Genomic DNA, 26,062 nt, shown 5'->3' with positions numbered 1-26,062 from the left:
AGTGGGGGAAGGAAGAAGATGGTAAAAGAAGCAAGAGCAATCTCAGCCAAGAAAAGAAAAAAAGACTCCAAGCCTAAATTAGAGGAAGAAATTTGCTGCAATTCTGCGAAGAAAAAGCAGAGATGCAAAGGTGCATATAAAAAGATGAATTTTTATCAAGTCTGGTATTGCTAGCAATTTCTTAAACTTCATGGAAAAATATGTTGTGTGAAAACAGCCATTTGGAAAGTCTTGTCGTTGATGAAGCTGATTGAGGGACCTAACCTGCTATTTGGCATTCTGGCCCTGAAAAGCACCCTATACATAGATCCATACTATTTAAAGGATAAGACTGTGAGCCCAAAAATTTCCATAGGCTGTCTTAAGAAAACAAGATTGGCCAGCAATAACTAGAAAAGCTCTTAGCATACAGCAAACTAGACTGAAATATACCAAAATCACAAGAATACCAAAGAAGACTATGGAGGAGGGAGAACAAACCAAACCAAACATTTTAGCTTTCGACTGTATGTGATACATTGTTTGAATACTAATGAAGCTGCAATACTTGCTGTGAATCAAAATCAGGAACAAACAAAATATATTTCATTGAGACAAAACAAGTAATTTGGTTATGTAAAATTACCTACCAGGTCAAGTGTTAATGAGTGCACTTTGAGATATGAAAAGCTACTTTCTGAGAAGGAACTGAAAACATCATATGCTTACTTCACAGAGGAGATTAAGAGTTTCTTACTGCACAGTAAGAGACCCAACATGGGGACTGTTACTGAAAGTATGGGTTACAAATAGTAAGTCATAAAATGAAATATTCACAAATACAGATCAAAGAATGTGCTGTTAATGCAACTAAAAAATATGCAATGGTTACAGAAGCCCCTCGTGCTTCAGAACTTTTGCCTGTTATTGTTGACAAATAGTTCTGACACACACAGTGTTATGCTGAAAATATGTATATAATTAAAAAAAAAACAACCAAACAACTATCAGTATGGTCATTGCTATTTTCAACAATGTTCTATTATGTTATCAGTTAATCTAAAATTAGAAGACAGCAAAGGGTGTAAGCACTTAATCCAAACATACAAACTTCTGACAAAGCACAGCAATATGACACCACTGCTGAGAACATCTGTGCAAGCAATCGTGCAGATGTGTGAATAATCCTAGGAAACTTTCTCACAACTTTCCAGCCTTTTTTACCTTTATTATTGTCCTGAAGAAAAAACTCTGTTAGACTTCACTCACTTTAAAAGGTATGAGCTAGCAGATGCAGTAAAAGGAAAACTTAACAGCAACTGTTTGCTTTTGTACTGGACAAAACCAGTGAAGAGTGACTCTCTAGTAACCTGATGGAGTAAACAACCCGCTGCAACAGCCACATAGGCAAGTGACAGCTTTCTTATCCTACTGATCTTTTTTCAGTGTTCACTTTAAGATTCCTACTAGGCAATGATCTTGTCCTATTTTCAACAGATAGAGTTTAAAAAACTTTCATGGAAATCTTGGCTAGCAGGGTATTGGTTTAGTTACTCAGAAATAAGCTGTAATCAAAATCAATGATACATTCAATACTCAAACCTCAGGTCAGATTGATAGGCAAAAACATTAAGTCACCTTTTTGACTGATATGAAATGTAGCTATTCAACTGAAGATAATGAAGTTGGGTTAAAAATACAGAATGATCTTTTTCTCCAGACATTTCTTCAGTTTTTAGCTATGTATTCTCTAAATTTTAAAACAGTTCAGTTCTTACACTGCATTTTGTTAAATAATAGATAAGCCATAGAAGGTACCAATCCATGCTAATACTTGTATCTCTTTCTCACCCTGGTAGCTCAAAACACAGTATCATCATGTCAATCAGGTCCAATACCCTGCTTGCAGTAGGTCCAACTTTGACATTTGATGACAGAATTATTTAGGTTGGAAGATACCTCTAGAGCCATTTACCTACATTGCTATAGGTCGCTTACATTTCATTTAAATACTTTAAACTACTTCTTCCAATGTGATTTACATTGCTTCTACAGTTGACAACATTTGCCTCTATAATTCTATTTACAGCTTGTTCAACTTTCATACTATTCCAGGTGCTATTTCGTCATTTGTATTGACCTAAATAATTGTCCTCCAATGTTCTGCAACTTTTATCCATTTTTCCTTCACCGAATGTTTTTTTTAATAGTCAATGTACTGCAATATTGATAACACTCACTCCTTGATCATAACATACTCTGGAGGGAAAAATCACAGACAGTAAACAAGTTTATTTTCACTTAGATAACCCATGCCAATTGCACCACATAGCTCTTACTCATCACCATCTTCTGCCTATGTTCATCACTAACAGATCAGTAATACAGTTTCAATTTCCAAGTGTCCTAATGATTACTTTTTAAATACTGAAATGGCCTGTGCTATAAAAGCCATAATTTAGCTTCCCTGCAGTATCCCAATGTACTCAGAAGCTCACAGGACTTAGGTAATTCTTCATGATTTGGCATAATCTTACTGCCTATTTCTCAAATATTATCATTGTCCTCCTAATTTGAAGCCCATTTAGAAGCTTTTGCTATTTATATCTTTCATAGACTCCTTTGAAGCCTGAAAAACGCTGTTTGGCTTAAAATGATCTCTGGGATTCATCATTTTGCCTTACCTTCCTTCCTACCCTCTGAACATTGGCTCAGATCTGCATTTGGATGGGTGTTCACTACATACAGCAGCTTTGTCAGCATACAGCAGAATGTCAGCTTTGTTTCAAGTAACAATCAGTACTATTAGTTAATGTTAACTGAAAAGCCTGTTTAAGAACTTAATTCATGCTATAATTTCAAAATTCATCACTTAATTTCAAAGTATTATTTCAAGAAGTTGTCCTTCGAAGTATGCCAAGGAATACTAAGCTAAGGACATTCCTGTTGTGTAAATGAGAACTTCCAATTTAATTCCAGTTTGTGTTGCTAGAAATATAACGATAAACTCAAAAATGGAATAGCTTCATCACTTTTCTGTCTCTATAATATAGACTTCTTTAAGCTGGTATCAACTTGCACAGACTAATCACCACACTACTAAACTAAGCACTACAACTTGAAAGACTGTCAGCTGAGTTACTCACCCAACTGAGTGAACAATTCTAAATTCAATCACACAAGATATCTCAGAGTGCCAGGAATGCTGTTAGATTAGCACTGTATATGGTGCTAATGGGTATGAGAGGGGCTGTGCTGAAGGCTCCTCATTGTGTTGCTATTGCAAAGACAACAGGCTCATGGTTTAACTTCAATTATATTTTAATGTTTTTCTTTTCAAAGCAGACAAAAAGTGGAAACTATGCAAAGCTATGGTGTATTATGCTATTTATGAATTGTCAACTAGTTCATAAGAAAGAAAAAGTATGCCTTCATCTGTTCTCCACTGCAGACTGCATTTCCTACTATATTTTGGACAGTTCCAAACATTATTAAAGTCTCCACATAAGGACTTTATAAAATGGAATTAAAATGAGATAAAGAATCCTATTTTTCTTTTAAAGTAGTCAATGTAAAATAGAACTGGTAAATTTGGTGCAATTCAGTCTTAAAGAAACTGAAAATATAGGTAGCATGCCATTTGTCATCCCAAGAGGCTGATTCTTGATGGCTTTGGTCAAATTTGGCCAAAATTTATCTAATATGCAGAACTTGTACCAACTTAGGATAACAAAAGGAGGAAACAGAAAGGTACAGCATGATGACAAAATCTTGCTCTCACAAGAAACATGGCTAAAATAATTTTCTACCAGAGATACTGTTTTATCAGCTCCCCCCTCCAAGAAATAAAACTTTGATGGCAGTCTAATTTCTGTTCCAGCAAAACCCCTAACTTTCAGAGCTCCTGAACTACCAACATGGGTTTCTAACACAAGATCCACTGATTTTCAATAGTATTTATTTTCCCATATCACTGTGGTTCTTTGAAAAGCCTACACATAATCAAAAACACAATGTAAAGGTAAAGTGCTTTTACTGTCCCAATAAGTAATGAGATTACCATGAATGTTCTCCCTCTTGGACCTAATGAAAGCATGAACTGAGTTTATTGATTTCTGAATTTGAAATAGCCACGTCTCTAACGGAACTAAAACAGTAGCATCCACTGATGCATTTAGGGCCTTGAAACCATTTTAAATAAGCTCAGATGAGCTGCATTATAAAGACCTACATTTCTGTTTCATTCTATTGAAAACCCATCACTTATTAGAAGCTTTTTATGGCAATTGTCACCTCACTTTAAAAGAACATTAAAAAGTAATGATTTTTCCCATGCTCAATTGTTTAGATACCCAGCATGATAGCTGGAAAGTTTACCAATGAAGTGTGATTGCACAGACTGACTCCATATAAGTTAGTGAAGACATTTTCAGCAGACTGTTAAACTAAGTAGAAATCAAGGAGTTACTAGTAACTGATTTTTTGCTTTAATATTCAAACTGCTTTTGAACAATGCCCCATTTAATCTGAACAGTCTATATGAAAGGGGTACATGTCTAAAAAGAGCTCCAGCTCCCTTACTACCAGAAAACATCATGAAACGTATTTGCAAAGGCAACTGCTATTATAAATGCAAAGGAGTTTTGCCATGATATCCCAGTTTAGTCATTCATGCGAAGAGTAGCCAGAGTTGATGATTTAGGGGTATCCTTATGCAAGGATAGCTGAAGTAACTTAGGAAAACATATAGAAAAGACCTTTACAGCAATACAGAAGAAAATGTAATTTTTTTATTATACTTGAAATAATTCTACCAAAGGTTAATCTCTATTTTGGTCTAACATTAATTACTACACGCCTGAAAATACTTCCAAATACTTCCTTTGAATATTAGGTTCTCTTTTCTGGAAGAGAAGATAAACAGCTTGCTTTTATAATAAACCCTCTACAGCTGCAGGGACTTATCTGCAGGGATGATCTCTGGCATGTATGTGCGAACTGAACATATGTATGAGCCCGTAACAAGCATGTATAAGTATGCAAAAAAACAAGACCACCTCAATACGATATTTTTTGACACCTAAAAGTTTCCAATCGGTCATGTGAATGGAGTTTAATTTTCAGAGCTGGCTGCCCGGCATCTTGTAGAGAAGGGCTCCCAGGTTAGATAAGGCATTTACTGTCTTTTTGATCTTTATAACTCAAGTTTATAACTTGAGCTCCCAATCTTGTCTTGTTCTTACGTGAATGCTCGGAATATTCTTCTTTCAATGAATTAGTAAAAACTCCTTCATATGCAAGTCCAGCTGGAACACAACCCTCAAGGTGCGTGTAGACAAAAAGACATTTTAGTTAGCCATGAATAAAACAGCAGAGAGAATAAACCTGCTATGCTGTTGGAAATACAGAGCAGTGATGCCCACTTCACCTTAACAGTGCATCAAAAAGAAACTGAGAGAAACAGGGACACATTCTACTTCATACGGTCTATTAATACGAAAGGGGAAGAACAGGAGTGTAATCCTGCAATAATGGAAAAGGAAATTTTTCTGGTCTTCAGTCATACCATATATGTCCCTTTCCAAGTGGTATACCTGTCATCTGAAGACAGAATGTTGTTATTTTCCAAAGCAAAAAGGGGAAAATTTAACAGAAGAATCAATAAAAAATCAAGTCATATATAAACATAACAGTTTTCTCCACAACTACTCTAATAATAATGTATTAATTTGCACACTATTAGAAACTTCAAACCACTACTGTTCCTTATAGGAGTTAAGGATACTTGCAAACAAAATACCTGTGGTTTTGATATTTGCCCCAGGATTTATGTAACAGCAGATAAAGGAAAACAGGTTCTAATGATTTCTGTACAAAACATGTTAGATGGCACTCATGGACATATAATGCCAAAAATGTGAGGTTGTAGTAAAGGTGAGGTTTTTTTCTTTGAATAATAAACATTTATTGTTTCATATGTAAGGTTAACAAAATACACGCATGTCTTCCATAGTAGGGAGAAGACCAACGTAAGAAAATGCAGGTTTTCTAATTTTTTACCTCTTCACAACACTAGGAAGAAATCAGTGGTCTGAGGGCTTAAAGATTGAGAAACAGAAATATAAAATGGAAGAAATTATTTCTGCCCTAAAAGTCTTGGTATAGCTTTCAGTTATTTCATATGGAAATAGGCATACATTTGCCTACTTAGTTGATTCTTCACATCTAACAAAATATCTAGCAATAAAAGATCTTTTCAGTATGACATTCTAAGTCTACAAAATAGCAGCAGTGCTTCAACTTTCTCTAATCAAGAAATGTAGGGAAGTAAGTCCCTACTATTTTGAAAATAATTATTTCAGTGGACAGATTTATTCCTGAATAAAAATTCCTTGTTCTAGGTTACCTTCATTCACTTGAACATACTTAAACAATTCTCATTGAACAATATGATATTCTGCTTATGGTCCTGGCCATGCATGGAACTATTATCAGCAGTCAACTGCATTTTATACAGACATCAAATATTACTCTGAATTAACAACAACATAAGGAGAATTCAGTCTGTAAAATGTTCAAATTTTTGAACATTATTGGATAGATACTGCAATTATATACACCAAACATTAAGAAATATATAGGTTCTTATCTCTACCTCTGGAAAATTTACTTAACAATGGATGCAATTAAAAGCAATTTATTCCACATTTATCTCCCATCCTGCTAAAACATGCTGCCGACATTGAAAGCAACCTTTAAGAACAGCATTCCTTTACGAAGACCAGATTTACTGGAACTCCTTATACAATTAAATAAGAACCAATGGTATGCTTAGCCTACATAAATGGTTTAATCAGAATCAACATTCGATATTGGGGCTTGATTATTTTGTGAAAGAGCAGACATGTATTTTAAGAAGAACTTACTAAAATACAAACGGATTTAGTTTAGTTTGTCAGATTACAGATTGCAACTTGTGTCACACGTTGTAAAATGATGTTGAAAGTATTGCTACAAAACAGGAAAAAAACCCAAACAAACCCCAAACAAAAAAAACCAAACCCACTGAAAGACCAAAAGCAAACATTCTTCTATGTAAAAACAAAACAAATAAAGCTAGTTACGAGAAATTACTGCATCTCCCTTTTCAGATCTAATTTCAGATCATTAGATCTGTCAAGAATAAGCAGAACGACAGCGTACAGCTACTTGACTTCAATACTGATCACATTTAGCATTCTATGTGAAAAAGTTACAGCTACCTATATACTTTATATTTTTCTAAAAGAAATAATGTGAAAACAGCTGTGCAGAAAAGTAACTCATGTAGTTTTCCACTTACACACAAAAAATGCAAAATATCAGCAAAACGGCCACATGAACAATGAGGCTTTACTGTGAACTTGTGAGAGAGTGGGCAATAGAATTCAACTTGCTTTGTTCATACAAACTTTTGTGCTTCTGGAAAGGCTGCCAAAATACAGGTCAAGAAGTCCATATCCTTATTTCAGAGATGTAACCAAACACCCAGTCAGACTGGTTTTGAACCACAGATATGGAAGGGAAAATCTTATTCTCACTGTACATAAATTGAGCTACCCAGTTCTTTTAGTATTACCATTTAAACAGGCACTCTCTAATACTGAAACTGAAATCCCGAAAAGCAGATGTTATTCACACTCTAAGTTTAAGCACGAGTTTTTAGGCCAACATGTAATACTGTAATGACTGCTGGATGTGCTTCCACACTCCCTAAATAGCAATACATAGTTAGCTCTCACCACTGAAAGTATATATAGTTCAGACTTGTTCTTTCCCATTATTTGGTCTTTACCAACACAGACTTTTACCTGCCATCTTATCTGCAGGCACTACTGCAAGAGCCTTCTGTAGCTCTTCATAAGGAATTTTCACCTTCACTAAGTACATTCTATCTCTTTGCCAAATCATATATGAACATGTTGAAGCCGAAAGTTTGCATCAGTCTCTGCTGCTGACTTACTTTAATGAATATTAATCATTAATTTCTACTCTTTCCCTCTGAAGTCTCTTTTAACCCAATTTTATATACATCAGGAGCGTCTATCTGATGGTAGTTTATATCAGGGGAAGCTTTCTGAAGTGCTTTCTTGAAAAGCAAAATATTAAATGAACTCAGTCTTCCCTACTCACTATTTGTCTCTCAAATCCACTAAATTAATGAGATGTAATTTCCTTCTATAAAACTTTCATTTGCTCTTCTCCATTGCAACATATTTTAAGGTTTATCCCCTAAATTGATTCTTTATTATTATTTCTGTCAATTTGTCCAATACCGAGTCCATGATTTGCTGGAACCCTCTCTGAAAACTGATATTCCTTCAGCCCCATTCCATTATTCTGTAGGAAGGCAATTATAATCAAATACCAATATAAACAAAATGTTTTGTTGCCAAATGCTTTCAGCAACACTTCCTTGAGAAGGAGCATCCAAAGTGTCCCTAATGAAGAAAGATTCCAGCATGGGAGCCTCCCAAAGCTGTTTTATAATGAACATAGATATGAAAGATTTTTATAGGTTGTACTACAGTCAAGTCTTCTTTTAGTGCTCATTTCATGCCTTGATCATCTCTTGGCCCTCCAGATTTTCTGGCAGGCTTCCTTATTCTGATGTGCCTGAGAAAAGGATTTATTATCAATCTTTTTGCCTTTAGCAAGCTTCTCCTCAAAAATCTCTTTTCACCTTCCTTACGATTTAATTTGCTAGGAATTTTATTCTTTTTTTCATTTATACAAAATTTGTATAAATGAGATTTTGGGGGGTTGTGGGGTTTTTTTGGTCTTATTATTTTGTTTGTTTGTTTTAAAGGCATTTTAACAGTATCAAGCAACTTCATAAAGTTTGCCTTTAAAAAATGTGGGGGAGGTATGAGTTTGTGTTTTACATAATCTCCATGCTGCATGAAAGCATTTAGTCCATTTTTACAAGCAGTCTGAGTAGCTCACTTTTTAACACGAAACATTTTAAGGGATTGTTTGGATTCCTTTTATTTATCAAAATATTTGTTACTTTAAGCAGACATGGCTATACCTTTGCTGCATGACACCATCTCTTCTTTTCACACAAATTCCTGTGAGTACTGAAACATCCTGTAAGTTTCTGATATGCTGTTCTGGCTACACACATATTTCCAATCAGGAATTTTGGCCTCCCATGCTATTTGTAGACTTCTGTTTCTTCTGGCACGTTCTTATACCCCTAGGAGAAAACGTTGCTCCACAACAAGAGCAGAACTTCAAGCTGAAGGCAGAACAAATCTATAATATCAGTGAAAGATGCAATTATGTTTTCCTCCCCTTTTTCTCTCAGTTTCATCCCTCTGGAAGAGAGTTCTTTGTTTCTGAGGTCTGTGGCACGCACACACAGCATATAACCTTATAAATGATACACAGTGTCCTAAAATGAGAAATCCCTACCCTCATGCAAGCTAAATTTGATTTACCTAAATTCTGCTTTCTGTGATTTCTAAGATGCAAAGGTAACTTTTCTATTTTCTCTTAGATAAATGGATGGACATTTTAGATTTTTTTCCTCTAAGTTCATTTACCTGGTTTCTCTGATTTAGTCTTCCCATCTAACCAAACTTCCACTGGAGCTAGAAAGTGTTGAACACTGGTATACCAATTAAGAAAGCCAAATGCCCTAACACATTTCCCCTGGAACACATCACATGAAAAGTAACACAGTAACACCAGTGAGTTGCATCTAAGAAGTTAAAATTCAGCATCTTTACTTACAAAAGGAACTGCAATTTAACATGTTGAGATGGCATTCACAGATATGCAATGACAAGAAATATAAGACTATGTGATAAAGATTCTTAGAACACTAAATCATTATCGTGAGACCTCACTTGGAGTATTGTGTACAGTTTGGTGTCCTCAACATAAAAAGGACATGGAGCTGTTGGAACAAGTCCAGAGGAGGCCACGAGGATGATCAGGGGACTGGAGCACCTCCCGTATGAAGATAGGCTGAGAAAGGTGGGGCTGTTCAGCCTGGAGAAGAGAAGGCTGCGGGGAGACCTCATAGCAGCCCTCCAGTATCTGAAGGGGGGCTATAGGGATGCTGGGGAGGGACTCTTCATTAGGGACTGTAGTGACAGGACAAGGGGTAACGGGTGAAAACAAACAGGGGAAGTTTAGATTGGATATAAGGAAGAAGTTCTTTACTGTAAGGGTGGTGAGGCACTGGAATGGGTTGCCCAGGGAAGCTGTGAATGCTCTGTCCCTGGCAGTGTTCAAGGCCAGGTTGGACAGAGCCTTGGGTGCCATGGTTTAGTGTGAGGTGTCCGTGCCCATGGCAGGGGGTTGGAACTGGATGATCTTAAGGTCCTTTCCAACCCTAACTGTTCTATGATTCTCTGATTACTGATTCATACAGTATTTTAATAAAGGTAAATCCTGCAGTTATATCTTATGTTTTGCATCGTTTGAAAGGGGTTTAAGCAATTTTCATAAAAGTTAATGGTGTAAACAATAATAGCATGTAAAAAATTGCGCTCTTCAATAAAACGCAATTTCTAACTTGACTTCTTAAGCACTTCTTACATTTTCAATCCATAGCTAACATCAAAATCTTGCAACAGCCATTACTATCCACAACTACAGCTGGAAATATTCATTACATATCAAGCCTATGCTAATAAATGGGTGTTTAATATTCTTGTTATTCTGTTGAATTATTATTCAGCAACATGCTGCCAGACAGTGCTATTATGGAGTAACGAATGATTCCATTCTAATCTTATTTTCTCCTTTATCCTTCTAGTGTTTCATCCCAGAAGTAAGGGAAAATGAGGAAGGTGTTTTAAGGACAGGATAATTCTAATTGCGATGCTGGCCATTAAATTCGCTGGAAAATGATCCTCAGTCTTAAGGTCAGAGAAGTGCACAAAGTGTATTTTTACATAAAAATTAATGCTGGACAACGGCTAATGACTGCAACAATCTAGATGACTGAGCCTAAAAAAAGAAAGCAGGAAATGAAGTGCTGCTACTGTAATGCAGGTTGCAACAACCAAAGATAGCATCTATAATAATAAATAAAGCTAACTTTTTATGTTTTCTTTATAAGGTATGTATTCTTGAAATTCTTACTCTACTCATAACCAAAAAAAAGGACATGGATAAGACTTCATTACCACAACACCATCTTCCCAGCAGTGGTAAGAAATTCACACCACAGAAGCACCTTGCTATGTGTTTTTCAGTTTTCAGTCTCTTGTTCATTTTTGATATAGTGTGATGTTTTTAATGCATGGAAACATTTAAGGCTGACAATGCAAATAATATGATAACATACAAAGAATCAGTAACACTAAGTTAATTATGAATTGTTAAGAAGATATCTAAAACCTGTATGTTGATACAGCATTTAATTTAATGTTATGGTATCATTCAGGCATTTTCTAACACTTCTACTCCTTTTGCCTGTAATCCCTTCAAACCAGAAGTCCTTCAAGAGTTCTTTTTTCTTCTCAGATCTCTGAATAGAACAGTGCTGTTCTTTTTCAAAAGCCTGCTTCTGTATTTTACTACTTGATCCTACTTCCCACCAGGTACAGAAATGACTTTCGCAAGTATCTTCATTTCTCTGCTATGCCTGCAATAAATGCCAGGCTATTAAGCAGCAGGATGGGATTGTAACTGTGAATATCTTTGCTGTATACTGTATTTAAAAACCAAGCCAAGAATTAAATGTCTTCATGCATGTTCCGCTAGCTATAAAATTGCTCACCCTACTAATATCTTCTGCTGTGTCTCTTATTGGTCCTAATTCTGCAAGATTTTACAGCCTATAATATCTATCTCCCTGGAAAATACCTGTCGCAACAAGGGTTTTAGGAGCTTCTCTAACAGATAATTACAGAAGATACCATTTTCCAGTTTTCAGGTAATAAGGCCATACTGGACAGTCTTGGGCTACATAGCCTAGTGTGAGGCATCCCTGCCTATGGCAGGGGCTTGGAACTAGATGATCTTAAGGTTCTTTCCAATCCTAACTATTCTGTGATTCTATGATCATAGAAATGTAGCTATAACAATAACTAATAAATTATTAAGATGAACTCTAAATATTTCTTTTCCGATTTTTGACAGACATTTTTATAACTATCAAAAAGCTATTGCAAGAATTTCACAATGCAGTTTGGGGCTACAATTTCATTTACTTTAGGACTAGAGGAAGCCTGGACTACTCGCTGCTGCTGCAATGGGCAGATTATCTATAGAAGTTAATCATTCTTAAAGAAGGACAAAGGGGAAAAAAACACAGGGATATATTTAACAGTTTTCTGCTTATTACACATGAATATTGGAACTGAGTTCAATTACATTACCACGTATTTTCTAAATACAACTTTCTTTACAGTTTGGGTTTGGTTTTTACATATATGAAAGGAACTTACCTTTCCAGAAACTATTTCCTACATAAATAAAAGTTTGTCAGTTCACAGAAGGGGAAAAAACCCTACATTCTCTGTCCATGGTTCAAAACAGGATCACAAAGGGTGTTTAACCTACATATAAAGCTACCCCAAAGGATGCTGTTCAGTTTCTTCGAGAACCAGAAAGCATCAACTTATATTTTATAAAGAATGCAAATTCCATAGAAAGCAACATTAAATTCTAACTTAAAATGATGGAAAAATGTTGTGTTCCTACCACCTCATCTATGAAGTGGTAAGTGGTAAAGCTGAAAAAGACGCACAGTGCTGTACGTCCAGGCTGCTGGTGATAACATTAGCATAAACACAGGACAATTAAAAAAATATAAATTAAAAGAAGCCAATTTCTTTTACTTATGTCTCATGGCACATAACTCCTAACAGGAAAGGATGTAATTACTTCTGGAATATAGTGAAATCTTTGCCCCATTACCCTCTGTGTGATTTTGAATTCACCTCTATCAGTTTCATTTTTATTTCTGAGTATTTTGCAAGCAGAATATTTTTTACTCAGACTTCTAATCAGAAGTGGATTTCAAAATGTTCCAAGGCACCTTGACTGTAAAATTAATTTTTAACCATTAGAAAAGATCTTTTTCAGAATTTATAACCATCTCTAACTCATGACAGATTTGCAATGACCTCAAAGACATTATGTATAGTAATGTAGGCTCAATAACATAAATCAATCTCTCTCCCTCTCCATCCTATCTCTTTATGTAAAGTGAAAGATCAGCTGGTTAAATGAATTTGATTACCATTTGTCTGTAAGACTTAGCTACTTTTATTCCACTAACGGTTTTGTGCATGAAGTTAAGCACTGAGCTGATAGCTGAAAGCTAAAAAGGATTGCCATGTGCTCAAGGACAACATCTGGCTCTTTAGTTACACCTTGTGTTTCTTTTCATGGATTGACCCACCTCACTCAAAACAGTAAAATATACGTTAAAAAAATGTTTACTTATTTTTCCTTTTGTTCTGCTGCTGCTCCAATGTCTTGAGCAACAGTGAGTAAAAAACTGTTTAACATAAATGACTCTGCTTGTGCTCATACAAGGAATAGCCACTGCTGCTGATGGCTCTATTCACCCTTCCTATCCTAGCCTGCTCACTGTATACCACACTGCAGCTTCAACTGGGTTACTGAAACCATGAGAACTTTCCATACCACATGTGAAAAATATGCAAAGGGAGATAAACCACATTTTTCATGAACACAAATAATCCTGATGAAATGAAGACTAATGGAGAATCTATCATATTCCCTGAATAAACTGTTACAGTAGTCAGCCAATCTTTCTGTAAAAAAACAGACTTTATCTCCAATCTTACTTGTCCAGCTACCTGCTTTTGTCTAATAGTAGGATTTTTTTACCATATAAAAATGCCTCTAAAACGTGTCAGAACTAGCTGTTTAAACTTGCTTCATTTTTAAACTGAATTATGCTCTTTCATTTCTTACTGTAAACTAGACTTTTCTGGCCTTGAATCAGTGTAGTCCTTTCCGAGAACCCTTTCATATTTACCAATACCCATTCTGAGGGCCAGATAATGAAACTAAACAGCGTGCTCCTGCTGGCCATTGCTCTGCAAGGTGAAATAAACTTGCTGATACTTCTCAACAACCCATCACTTAGATATAAATAAGGATCACACTTTGCTCTCTAAGGCTACTGCACTACTGCATTGCTCTGAAAACCCAGACTTGCCCCATTAGAATTCTAAAGTCTTTTTAAGAGTTATCATTCTCTAAATATTCTTTTCATGTTTACATACACAAATGTCTTCATACAGAGCATCTTACAAAGCACCTTCACAGAAAAAAATCTACACAATATTAGTAGCCTGATTTCAAGATTAACAGAACTGAAACAAAGGGAAAACACAAGCCAAATTTTGTTCTGTTCTCTCAGATCATTATTCCCCATTATGCTTCACAGTAACCGAAATTTGCTTGAATTAAAATTTAAATAATGAAAGTCAGCGTGTAAAAAAAAAAAAAACACATTAAAAATCAGAAGTAGAAATGAATCCATTTCTTCTGCAAGGTTTTATACAGAAGAGTGAGATACAAGACCAAAACATTATTCATACAATTACATGAAAGCTAAAGGGGGTTTTAGGCTCATACTAAATATTCATGTGATTTACATAAAAGGCAAAATACTGTCAAGGAAGATCTAGCTCATGGAATGAAACTTATTTATTGCAGCTAATTCTGCAGAACTCTTTATGGCTTGAGTGTGCAATTTTCTTTTAGTCCTTTTGATTACCGTTGCCTGATCGGCTTTGATAAATTAAAAATTTAGATTGTGTACCCACAGTATTCTGTTTCTTGAATTATACATATAAACATATTAGTTAGTTCATATTTTAAGATTATAGCTTAATGAACACTTAAAAGCTGGCGCTACCACCAAATGAAGAGCTCTGCCATTTTTAACCCTCTGGGTACCCCTGCCCTAAAAGCATTCTTGCATGAAACCATGGCTAGAGGCAGCAAAGTCAGTATTCAAAGGCAACTGTAGGAAACTTTGTTTCAAGCTTCTTTTTTCCACTTATCTTTCATCTTCCTCGTTTGCAGGATTATGGGGCAGGTGCACACTTAAGTAAAACACGTAGATGGCTTCTTTACCACTGCAACCCTTCATTGTCCATCATGAAACACAGATATGACTTCTAACCATATATTAATCTGTCTTTTCTCCTGATCTGTTTTGTTTTTTCCATTTATTGACCGGTTCAGGGTTTTTTTTATCTAGCTGTTTTATAGTCCTCCTTTAGTGTATTATTGGGGAATACCACCAGGACATCATAAATCAGCAAGTGAATAAAGATAGAAAGAGGCCTCCACTGCTTTAGCATGCTGCAATGATAACAGAACGTTATGACCTGGCAATTAAAAATATTCATGCTCGACATAGCTATTTAAAAGAAAATTAATTTAATGATAAATGTGTCTTCACAACTTCTCTCTATTTTGATTATTACTAGAAAGCCATACATGCTTGTTATAAGAATTCTTACCTAAATTATTAATGAATAATTTGGCCACAGGTATCAAGGAAAAATTAACAAGTAAATCACAATGCAGGCATGATATAATTTTATAATTGAGAAGAACATGCATACAAGCATCTCTTATTACAATTTTTTGTCTCTAGAATGACAGTATGAAAGGGAGTGAAACAAAAGAAAAGGAAAAATCATGCCACAGTGTAAAATAACTGCTCTATTTGAAAAACCCTGTAATAAAATTCTAAATCTTTTAACACATTTAAGCTAGAAAAACAGAACTTTACCAGCAGGAGTACCATGTAAAACAGAGAGAACAACTCCTGCCAGAGATGACAAGAGATGAGATGACCTCTAATACTTCACGCAGATGAGAACATGCTTACTCATCTTTCACTATCAGATTAATATCAGCTTCCTTATTAAAATTCACCTACTTCCCAAATTCCAAAAACATGCTAATTTCTTCCAAAACAGACAAGCTTAGCTTTTATGCCTAGTTAAGAGAAGACTGGACCAATAATAGTTTAAATCTACATATATTTTCAGCTCATATAAGCTCTTTAATCCTTTGTAGAAGACATGAATACCTAAATTGTTTTGCTGAAGACAGACTGCAGAAACCTCAAACTTTTATGTTGCTAATACAACTAAAATAGAAGTGTCAAGCAGAGGCAACTTAATTAAGAAGAAAGTAACTGTACAGATTCAAACCCTTCTTTCCAGGTAACACAATTTACTAATTTACTATCTCTGCAGGTCTACAAGTTAAGTAATTTTTTAAAATTGTATCATTTTCTGACTTTTTGGCCTATTTCTGTAATTTACACTGATATCTTCTTATAAGTATTTGCTTGCATGAGTATTTTTGATACATAATCAAACCCAACTTTTATTGAACTATGCAGTAGTAAGATTTTGTTTATGAGAAATGAAAAATTATAAATGTCAATGCAATTTTATGTTCATTTTAAAAATCTAGAAAATACCACGATAATTTCAGAAGTTGTAGATAAAAAATAAAGGTGTGGGTTTGCAGACAAACTGTTTATAGTTACAGTTAAGAATTTCAGACTTATTTCTCTCTGTAAAGGTACAGGGAATAAAAAAATCTATGGAAATTTAGAAAGACACAAAAAACATACAGAAATCATCAATGGGACAGAATGTCTTTCAAATTTACTGGCAATTAAGTATCCAGTGAAGATTCCTACTGAAGTCACAGTGAAGCTAGTAACAGAGATTGACTGTTAATATCATTCTTCTTTAGTGATCATGCCATTGCAGATGATCAGAATTTAACACAGTCTATAGTGAGTGGCTACCCAGTAGGCTAACCATGGAAAGACTGGTTTTTGCAGCTGAATATCTTTTATCTCTAGAACATCAAAACTCAAATTAGTGGCATTCATTAATTCAAAAAACTTGATCACATCAACATTTCTCATGCATTCAGCCTAATTCCTGAATTAGAAACTGATAAGAAAAAAAACCAACCCCTCCAAAACCCCACAACTGTAGGGAGCCAGAAGGAAATATTTGTACTTTCATCAGCAAGAGCCCATATTGCAGGAAATCATGATCTATTTTAACAGATTTTTAGGAAAATACAGTCTTTTTAAGCCATGTGTGCAGAACTGCTCCAGAACACTCTTTTAACAGCTCATTATGCTAAATGCAAGGCTCACAAAACTGCCTGCAACTAAATTCTGTGGTCACATAGAGCAATCTGCCCAGAACCATGCCCAGATGGCCATTTATGTTGCTAACTTTGCCAAACATGAATGCAACTTCAGCTGAAGTTTTCAATGTCTGTTTTCAATTTCTACTTATCATCTTTAAAAAACATTCAACCATTTTAAAAAATTGAGGTTTCTTTAAATTCTCATTCATAAAACTTGCTAGAATTTTCAAATGAAAGTTTTGCAGCATCTTGAAGTTTTGAAGAACCGACGTTACTTTAATGTGCAAACAGTGTTTCAATGCATAAGCACGCAATAACGCTTGCATGCTAATCTGTAAATTGGATTTTGTAAATCTGAAAAAGTTAATTTGAGATCTCTAAGACTTTAATAGTTAAATTCTTTAAGACACCAGACACATTGGGTATGCAGAGTCCTACAGAAAATACTTAACATTCTGATAGGTTCTATCAACCACACACAAAGATGTAAGGCTCACCACCATGTATGAGGATTCATATGTGTAACCAGAACAGGATGAACTGACCCCTTGTAGGAATTTCTCTTTGACACTGCTTACCCATTATTTGCCTGCTGCTTTTGTACTTCCACCCTGTTGTTCTGGACAATGCCAGCTCATTAGGATAAGACCAGGTTATTATCAGTCATAATCAACACTTTCCACAGTTGGACTCATTTACTGAGTTTGTCCAAACCACACAGTTTACAGGTCAGGAGGACATCTGCTCCAAACTTCTGCTCAAAATAGGGCCAGCCATGAGATCAGAACAGGGCTTCAGGGCTCAGGGCTTCAGCCAGACACATCTTGAAAGCCCCAAAGATGGAGGGAGACTGCACACACATTCTAGGGAACTTGTTTGGCTATATTCATCATTAAAAGCTTTTGCTTGCAATCAGCAATGTTCTTAGTGTAGTATCTAAACAATGACTTGGAAATGTTCTTTACATCCACAGAAGACAAAGTACTAGCTTACTGAAGTATAGATGTGTGCTTGCTTTGGAAAGGCAAGTACTGATTCTGCATTTTATCCTAAACTACAGTTCCCTGTAACACTCCCCTGCCCTGCCTTCCTCTAAACTCAACAGGATTACTCTATCTGAACCTTCTAACAAGCCACAAAAGCTAATTGAAGGTATATTGTGAAGTGGAAAAAATACTTGTTAAACCCTCTTCAAAGAGACAGCGATGCAAACTGAGATCTGGCTGACACACATACACAGTATGTTGGAGCAAGGAAATTTCTGTCAAGTTTAATTCTTGTTATGACTGGACTCAAACAGGCCTTGGACTGAACTGTCCACTGCATAAGTAATTCTCCTTCCTTTACATATCCTCCAGGGCACACTTCCCCACTAAACTGCTGATCAGCCAGATAACAAAGATCCTCAAGTACGACTGCATGCGACATGAGTAAGAAATGTTACTGATTCTCTGGGGAAAAAAAAGGAACACAAATGAAACAAATAATACCCTGCTGTCAAAAAAGCGCCTCAACAAACACTATCATACAACACAGCTCCCAAGAATTTGCAATAGGAAGTAAAATAGCTAAAAAGCATTCATTCCAAGTAGTACAATAGTTGAAGATACAAACACTTCTACTATATGTAACTAGAAATTCTTGAATGGTATCAGTTCTGCCTATTTGAGAACTTAAGTAATTTTGGCAGTATTCAAGGCTGGGTTGGACAGGGCCTTGAGCAACCTGGTCTAGTGGAAGGTATCGCTGCTGCTGGCAGGGAGTTGAAGCTGGATGATAAGGTCCTTTCCAACCCAAACCAGTCTGTGATTCTATAACTTAAGAAACTGTGAGAGGCACAATGACTACAGAATGACAAGGGAAACCTGAAACACTTGTCAGAACAGGCAGTTTTTCCCTGTCTAGAAACAGGTATGGGACTGGCCAAAGATAGAAAACAGATGAAGGAATGAACATCTACATTTTCATTTCTCAGCATTGATGTTAGTTTCAAAGCCCAGTGACTAGCTGAGGGTTCTGCAGAAATGAAGGAAGGGGAATACTGCTGTGACTCTAGGGTAGCCTCTGATGACTTACAAGATTTGGCCGCTCTTCCATGCCTCAAACTTCAGACATCATCCAAAAATCTGTGAATCAGAGGTAGCCAGCGGAAGAGAAAGAAAGAAGATTGGCAGGGGGGAACCAGTTTCTGTCAACCCAGAACTGAAAAGCCCTGTTTACTATCCAAACTGAAAAACTGTTTATTGTCTCAATGGCACTGGGATAGTACTGGTCTGCAAAAGTCATGCTGTAGCTCCTGTAGTTCTAATGAGAACACTATGCTAAAACAACAACTCATCAGTGCACTGCATCTTACTGATGAGTGTAATCTACACAATCACCTACTGAAAATCCCTACAAATCTTTTAAATGTCCCAATGAAAACCAAGTCACAGCTGTTGCTGCCAAATGCATCCTTCAGGACATACGGGAAAGAAATTCTTGAGTCTGTTCTTGAGTCTATAGGGACAACCAGCATAAATAATAAAAAGTATCAGTCCTTCTTATATATCCTTAAGCAGAAAGTAACTGAGCCACAATTCATCTCTGGGATAAGATTAATGTGCCACATGCTAACAATCAAAATTTGCATCGGTGCTGATAAATAAAACAGCTATAGCCTGAAAAGCGGCACAATATTTCCCTTGCTGTTTCCCACTCTAAATTAGTTTTGTGCATGGCACAGCCTGTTTTCTACCCCTTGTTAGTTTACCTACTCACCCAATAATTATTGTGTGGACTGTAACTGTGAATAATACAAAATATTATTAAAATTAACATTCCATCTCTCTCTAACCCTATTTTTTAATTATGCTTTTCCCATTCTTTTATCAGACACCCCACTAAATTTATCTCGTCTTGTATTTCTTTTGATCAACTGTGTCTTTCTAGCATTTACTGTAAGATTTATGAACTCCCACCAGTTACAGACCTAGAAAAAACAGGTATGCTGAACAAAAGAGGAAGAGTCAATAAAATCTGTTTTAAAAAGTTGACAATTGTTCACATAAAAAAAATCTGCATAGAAATTTAACTTTCTAAAATTCTTCCTATTATTTACCGTAAACTGAGAGCAAAAAGTTGGCATATTGTCAGCCATCTCCAAACGTGCTGTATACCTACTCCATTTTGACAACTATCATCTGAAAATATTATAAATATATAGAAAAAACCTATAAAACCATGGAGATCTTAATAACTCTTCAAGACACTGACTGCGAAAATTCCGTTAAAATTAATGCTGTTTACTCTGAGACAAAGCTATCTGATCCTCCAAACATGAATGTCCACCCAGTTATTGTAGCAAAATTCTTCAGCCTAGTATAAAAATTAACTTCCTGGTCTATAAATAAAGAGATATTAAAGATTGCCACTGTTTTCACAGCCTGAATTTTGAGTCAGTTCACTTTATATTAAAAATTATTTTAATCCTTTAATTACTTTTTTGGTGTGTGAATGTCTTTGATACCATTTTCATTATATTTCTCTTGCTTTATGTTTGAAACATTCTTTATTCTTTTAATTTTTACCAACAACAGCCTCTATTTAATGTTCTTTTCCCATAAAAATTGGATTCATATCTGGCACATAACAGTGGTAGTCTGCTGAATAATTACAATTTAAATCTGAAATACAAAATTTTTGTATTAAAAAATCTCTGCCAAAGCAGATATCTTCATAAGGATAATAAATTTATTTCAATACAATGCAAAAATAAGACTTAAAAGACGCTTACGTATACAATTGGAGTCATAGTTATTATGCTTCACATAACATTAAAGAAAGAGGTATCAACATAATTCTACATGAATGAAGCTGCAAAAAGAAGATGATATGATTTGAGTTATTAAATCTTACCTGACCAGTGTCCAGTGGTGGTACCTGATCTGTCAGTACATGTCTCACTTACAGGCCTAAATACAGTCTCCCAGCCACCAGTAGCATAGCGCCAGTTCTGAGACTCTAAAATGAGTGTTCGCTGAGTGCCATAAGCAATCATGAAGCAGTAGACTACATGATGAAGTTGACAACCATAGCCACAGCCTTTGTTGATATTACACACAAGTTTCTTAGCTTTGCTGCAATCCTTCGGGTTCTGTAAGCATGGATGAAAAAATGAAGCTGAAGAGAAGATATACACAAAAGCACACTTCTTTTGTGACAAACTGACACATGTCAAAAATCACAGAAGCCATCCTGCTATAATACATCTCATGTTCAAATGGATGAGTAGGATTCAGCTCCATTAAAATTTTATGTGATTCTTCACTGTGCACATGAACAGTTACTGAACATACTTCACTATCCTAATGTAAAATAGAATACCTTGAAGATTTTAAATTACTTTCTCATTTGTAAATCTGTCAGAATAAGCTAACATTTGGGCTCAGAGTTCACATTTCATCAACATGATTCCCACTGTTGGAATGCTTTTTTCATTTGGCATTTCCCCAGGTTTGTTAGTTCTCTTTCAATGAGTATGCATGTCACACAACGAAAGGAAATTTCCACCTGCCTACAGGATTCAGAATAAAACAAATGCTTATTAATGAACTGCTTCCCAGACTGACTACATAGCAAATACAGAACACATACCTAAACACAGTAATAAAAGGCAATATTTTAATCTGCATGTACTCTCAATAAAATAACATACTGCTCTTCCAGAGTCTTGGAAACAACAACAAAGGAGGCAAATGTCTACATGATGTGAATGCTGTGTTTAAAAGTATAAACTAATAAATATTTGAGGTATGTGGACAACATAACACACAGAAGTTTTTCTTTCTGTAAAATATAGTACTTGGCTGTACACAGCCTCAATGTCTCTAGACATACTTCTGCATTCCAAAAAGGTTATTTATAAAATCTCTAGGATGAAAAGTTAGATTTCAGTTAAGCTGCAAGAATATTGATATTTCAGCATCGATATAAACTCGTTCCTCTCCCATCTAAACAACTTTAAATAAAATTTTCTGTACATTTGCAACAAATCAGGTTTCTTCAAAACCCAACAATCACCATCTGGAGAGACGAGATCTCTTCATCAAGCGATCTTAAAGATAATCTAAATATTCTGAGTCCTAAAATACTTAATAAAAACTTTAATGTGCACATTCAATTTTGAAAAGAAGGGAAGAATAGTTCAGATCTGGATGAAAAAAAGAAATAAAAATAAAACAACAAGCCTCACAACATGTTACTTCAGCATTTCTGTTTTCCACTTAAAGGAAAAACCATCTGATTCAAAGCCCAGCTAGCAATGAAAACCAACAAATGAAATAAAATTTCTATTCTTAATTTTTGTTCCTCAGACCCATACTCCTGCTATCACAACCTAACGGATAACTTGAGCCTAAATCTAAAAGGTATCTTGAAGGCTATTACAAATCTACTTCCCCCAGGCTTTTAGGAGAGAAAGAAGGTTTTTCTAGTATGGTGTACAAGTTCACAAAGACAGAATTCCATGAAGAAGCATCTCCCCCCTAAATCTACAGACACATTTACACAATGAAGTGCATTAATAAGCGGTGCAAGAAGAGGCTTTTCCTGCTGTTAACTGTAAATGTGCAGAAAAGACATAAGCTCAAAAAAAGACAATAAGGTACATTGCTATGCTGTTGTTTTCTTTTTTTTACACTGAAATATTAGACTAATAACAATGTAATGTAAGAAGCTTCTTTCTGCCATAGACAATTGTCAGCAGCAGACACAAGTGTTTAGTTGAAGTTTTGTGCTTATCTGGTTTACTTCCATTTTTGAAAGATGTGTCTACATTTAACTTCTGGTTAATAATAGTAATTCATACTTCATACAGACTATCTTAGAAGAGTTTTAATACCATTGTGTGATGTACTATAACTAGATTGTAAAAAGAATTATTATGGCCAAAAGGAAGCCATTAGCAAAATATGCCTAAGACTTATTCTAGCTGGCACAGAAAAGACTGCATCTATGCTATTAAACTTTCTAAACCTCTTAAAACAGGGTTGCTGCAAACAGTAGATTTATGAAGAGTGTCTTGTGGTAAGGCTCAAACATAGCCAAAGAATTGCTTGGGAAAAGCATGCCAGGAACTGTTCTAACAATTTTAGCATTTAGAATATTACATTCCAGTGCCTGGGAACATTCCCTGTCATTGTTCAACTACAGTAAAAACTGTTGTTGTGGTTTAAACCCAGTCAGGTAACTCGTTCACTCACTCCCCCCCCCGCTTCTTTCCCTCCCCCTACTCCCAGAGGGACAGAGAGGAGAATCAAAAAGAATGCAACTCCCACGGGTTGAGATAAGACCAGTTTAGTAACTAAGGTACAACACAGATCACTACTGCTACCACCAATGATAATAATGATAAAGGAAATAACAAGGGAAGGGAATACAACACCTCACCACCAGCCAACAGATAACTCGCCCCCACAGCCCGACCAAGCACCGACCCATATCTCCTCCAACCCCGCAGTCCCAGCCCTTCCGGCTAACTCCCAGTTACATCCTGGGCATGACATGCTGTGGTATGGAATACCTCTTTGGTCAGTTTGGGTCAGGTGTCCTGTCTCTGCTTCCTCCCAGCTTCCCCTCCTCCCTGGGAGAGCATGAGGCTCACAAAGTCCTTGGCCAAACCAAAACATCATTGTTATCAGCTCTGTTCCCAAGCCAAAAGTCAAAACACTGCACTGCACCAGCTACCAAGAAGGAGAAACATGACTGCTACTGCTGAACCCAGGACAATTGTTTAGGACTATTTCCTGGTCCCCATCTTCCACTTCTTTTGGTGCTCAAAGAACCTTCTTCTCCAGGGCTCTTGGCCAGCCTATTCACAGAGTTAGTAGGATCAGATGGGAAAATGTCAGAAGCGCCATTTCAATGCCTCACCAACTTCCACTGTTTTTAAGTGTGCAGTTAGCCATCAAAACACATGACAATCTGGCAAAAGTAAACTCTGCTGCTTAACATGCACCTGACTATAACAGAAATGACTGTGTTGTTTGTAGATTTTAAGAAGTATAGAGAAATGTACTCTCACCCAATGAATCAAGACAGATTGGAGTGGAGTGGGCAAGCAAACTGCTACAAATAAACACAATATGATGCTCATGAACAGAGTGTTCTTTTTTGTATTTTCAATAACAATTCATTCCTTAATGCTACACAGTCCACTGGAGAAGACAGTCACACCAAATTCTGTGGAAAATTCCTCATTTTTTTAGAGAGAATGATGTTAAGGAAAAGTGGTTTTCATCCTAGTTATCACAATCGTAATTCACGCCATCTATTTGTGATGCCACTTGGAATGGCTCCTCTCAATATTTGGTGAGGGTAGGAATAATTTCTTCCAGCTGCTGGAAGAAAATTTTCTTCCTTGCCTAGCCAGAAATACTGCGTATTTGCTTTGAGAGACATGAAGCTTTACCTGCCTCTAATGTTAATTCCTCTAGCTTGCACCTAGCCTCCTCCAGTACACAAGCTTCAGCTTTAGTAAAACATCCCAGCATGTAGCTGGACTAACCATTCTATGCTCCTCAAGCCACTATATAAAAATTCTAGAGAAAACCTCGTATAGATATCAGCAGTGATTACACTTTATTAAGTGGTTACTATCCTAATACCATACTTTCAGATCCTGAATTTACAGTAAAGATGGTTCAATACACAATGAAAGAATCTGTTCATATAAACCATAAGAGCCAGAGAAAAAAACCCACTGATCACTCACTGGACAAAATGTTCAAATTACACATGTAGTCACATTTAAATTTCAATCCACCAACGACTTTCAGTAGGTAATTCAGAACTACTAAAATGCATACAGTAGGAAGATAGAAAAAGAAAGAAATGCATATTAAAATACAAATATTCCTGAGAACACACCAAAAGTGTAACTAAACCTCTCAATGAGTAGGGTTTGGGTGGCATGGGAGGGTGAAGGGTTGGGCACAATCCTGCAACCAGTGAGGAGAGCTAATGGGGTTTGTAAGAAATTTTTAGTTCAAGCCTGAAGTAGGCCAGTTACAGAAAACTTATTTGACAAAATGTGCTTTAAACACAGTTTAAATTTTTATTAACTATTTAAATGACATAAATTCCCAGGACAATTTGAGTCATTCTGGAAGTACCAAAAATAATCAAAGAAGTTTCCTATGCATTTTTAACTAGCAGATCCCTCCTGTGTGGATTCTTCACTGCTAAAGAAGGATAAGTGCAAACTGCTGTCTTCTCCAGTGCCCAGAGCCTTTTTTGTTGTCATTTTAGCATGAGCACTTTTATTAAAAATATATATCATTGATTTTAATGGGAAGGAGATCCCTTAAGGCAGAAAAAAATGACACGTTAGGTCACCAAAAATACTGAGAAATCCAGAAACCTCAGAATAAAGTCTTGTCACCAACTTTCTCCTCTTTGCATACATACATAACCCCAAGTAAATAGTGTGAACATGGTAAACTATAAGTATTTGCTGATGTGGCTGAGTACTTGGTGATGTCTCTCACCTGTTGATATTTTTAACCTTCAAAATTGAACAAAATATTTTGAGGTTTTTTACAATTGGAGGCAAAAATATTCTATTGCTATTGGGACACTGCATGCTGCTGAATCACTAACTTTCTAAAATAAAATAGCGCAAAAATAAGCACAAAAGGAAATCATCACACAATCATTTACTCACTATTACTTCCAAAATATACAGCTCTCGTACCATAGGAGCCCCTGCCTGCCTTCTCTTGCACATTCTCTTCAATTGTTTGATAATGAGCATCGCTGAAAATAAGGTCTGCTGCTTAAATCTAAGCTCCTAGCTTTTTAAGTGTTGCTCTAACTACAGGGAACTAGCTAAATGTAGCCTCATTAAATCAAATTT

The 26,062-nt window shown here is 35.9% G+C and overlaps 1 protein-coding gene across 3 annotated transcripts in view; it reads right to left on the bottom strand.

Annotated features, from left to right (window-relative positions):
* Positions 1-26,062, bottom strand: part of FUT8 (fucosyltransferase 8) — a 122,762-nt gene that overhangs the window by 16,899 nt on the left and 79,801 nt on the right. For all 3 annotated transcript variants that reach the window (XM_062635907.1, XM_062635906.1, XM_062635908.1), the window contains one exon: positions 21,064-21,301. In XM_062635907.1, the coding sequence (XP_062491891.1) occupies positions 21,064-21,301 (238 nt within the window). The remainder of the gene's footprint in view (positions 1-21,063; positions 21,302-26,062) is intronic.

This window comes from Pezoporus occidentalis, unplaced genomic scaffold (assembly GCF_034315485.1).
Source record: "Pezoporus occidentalis ecotype Australia unplaced genomic scaffold, CSIRO_AGI_Poc_V1 ctg46, whole genome shotgun sequence".
In the NCBI taxonomy this organism is placed as follows: domain Eukaryota; kingdom Metazoa; phylum Chordata; class Aves; order Psittaciformes; family Psittacidae; genus Pezoporus; species Pezoporus occidentalis.
This window is presented reverse-complemented; position numbering and strand designations above follow the sequence as displayed.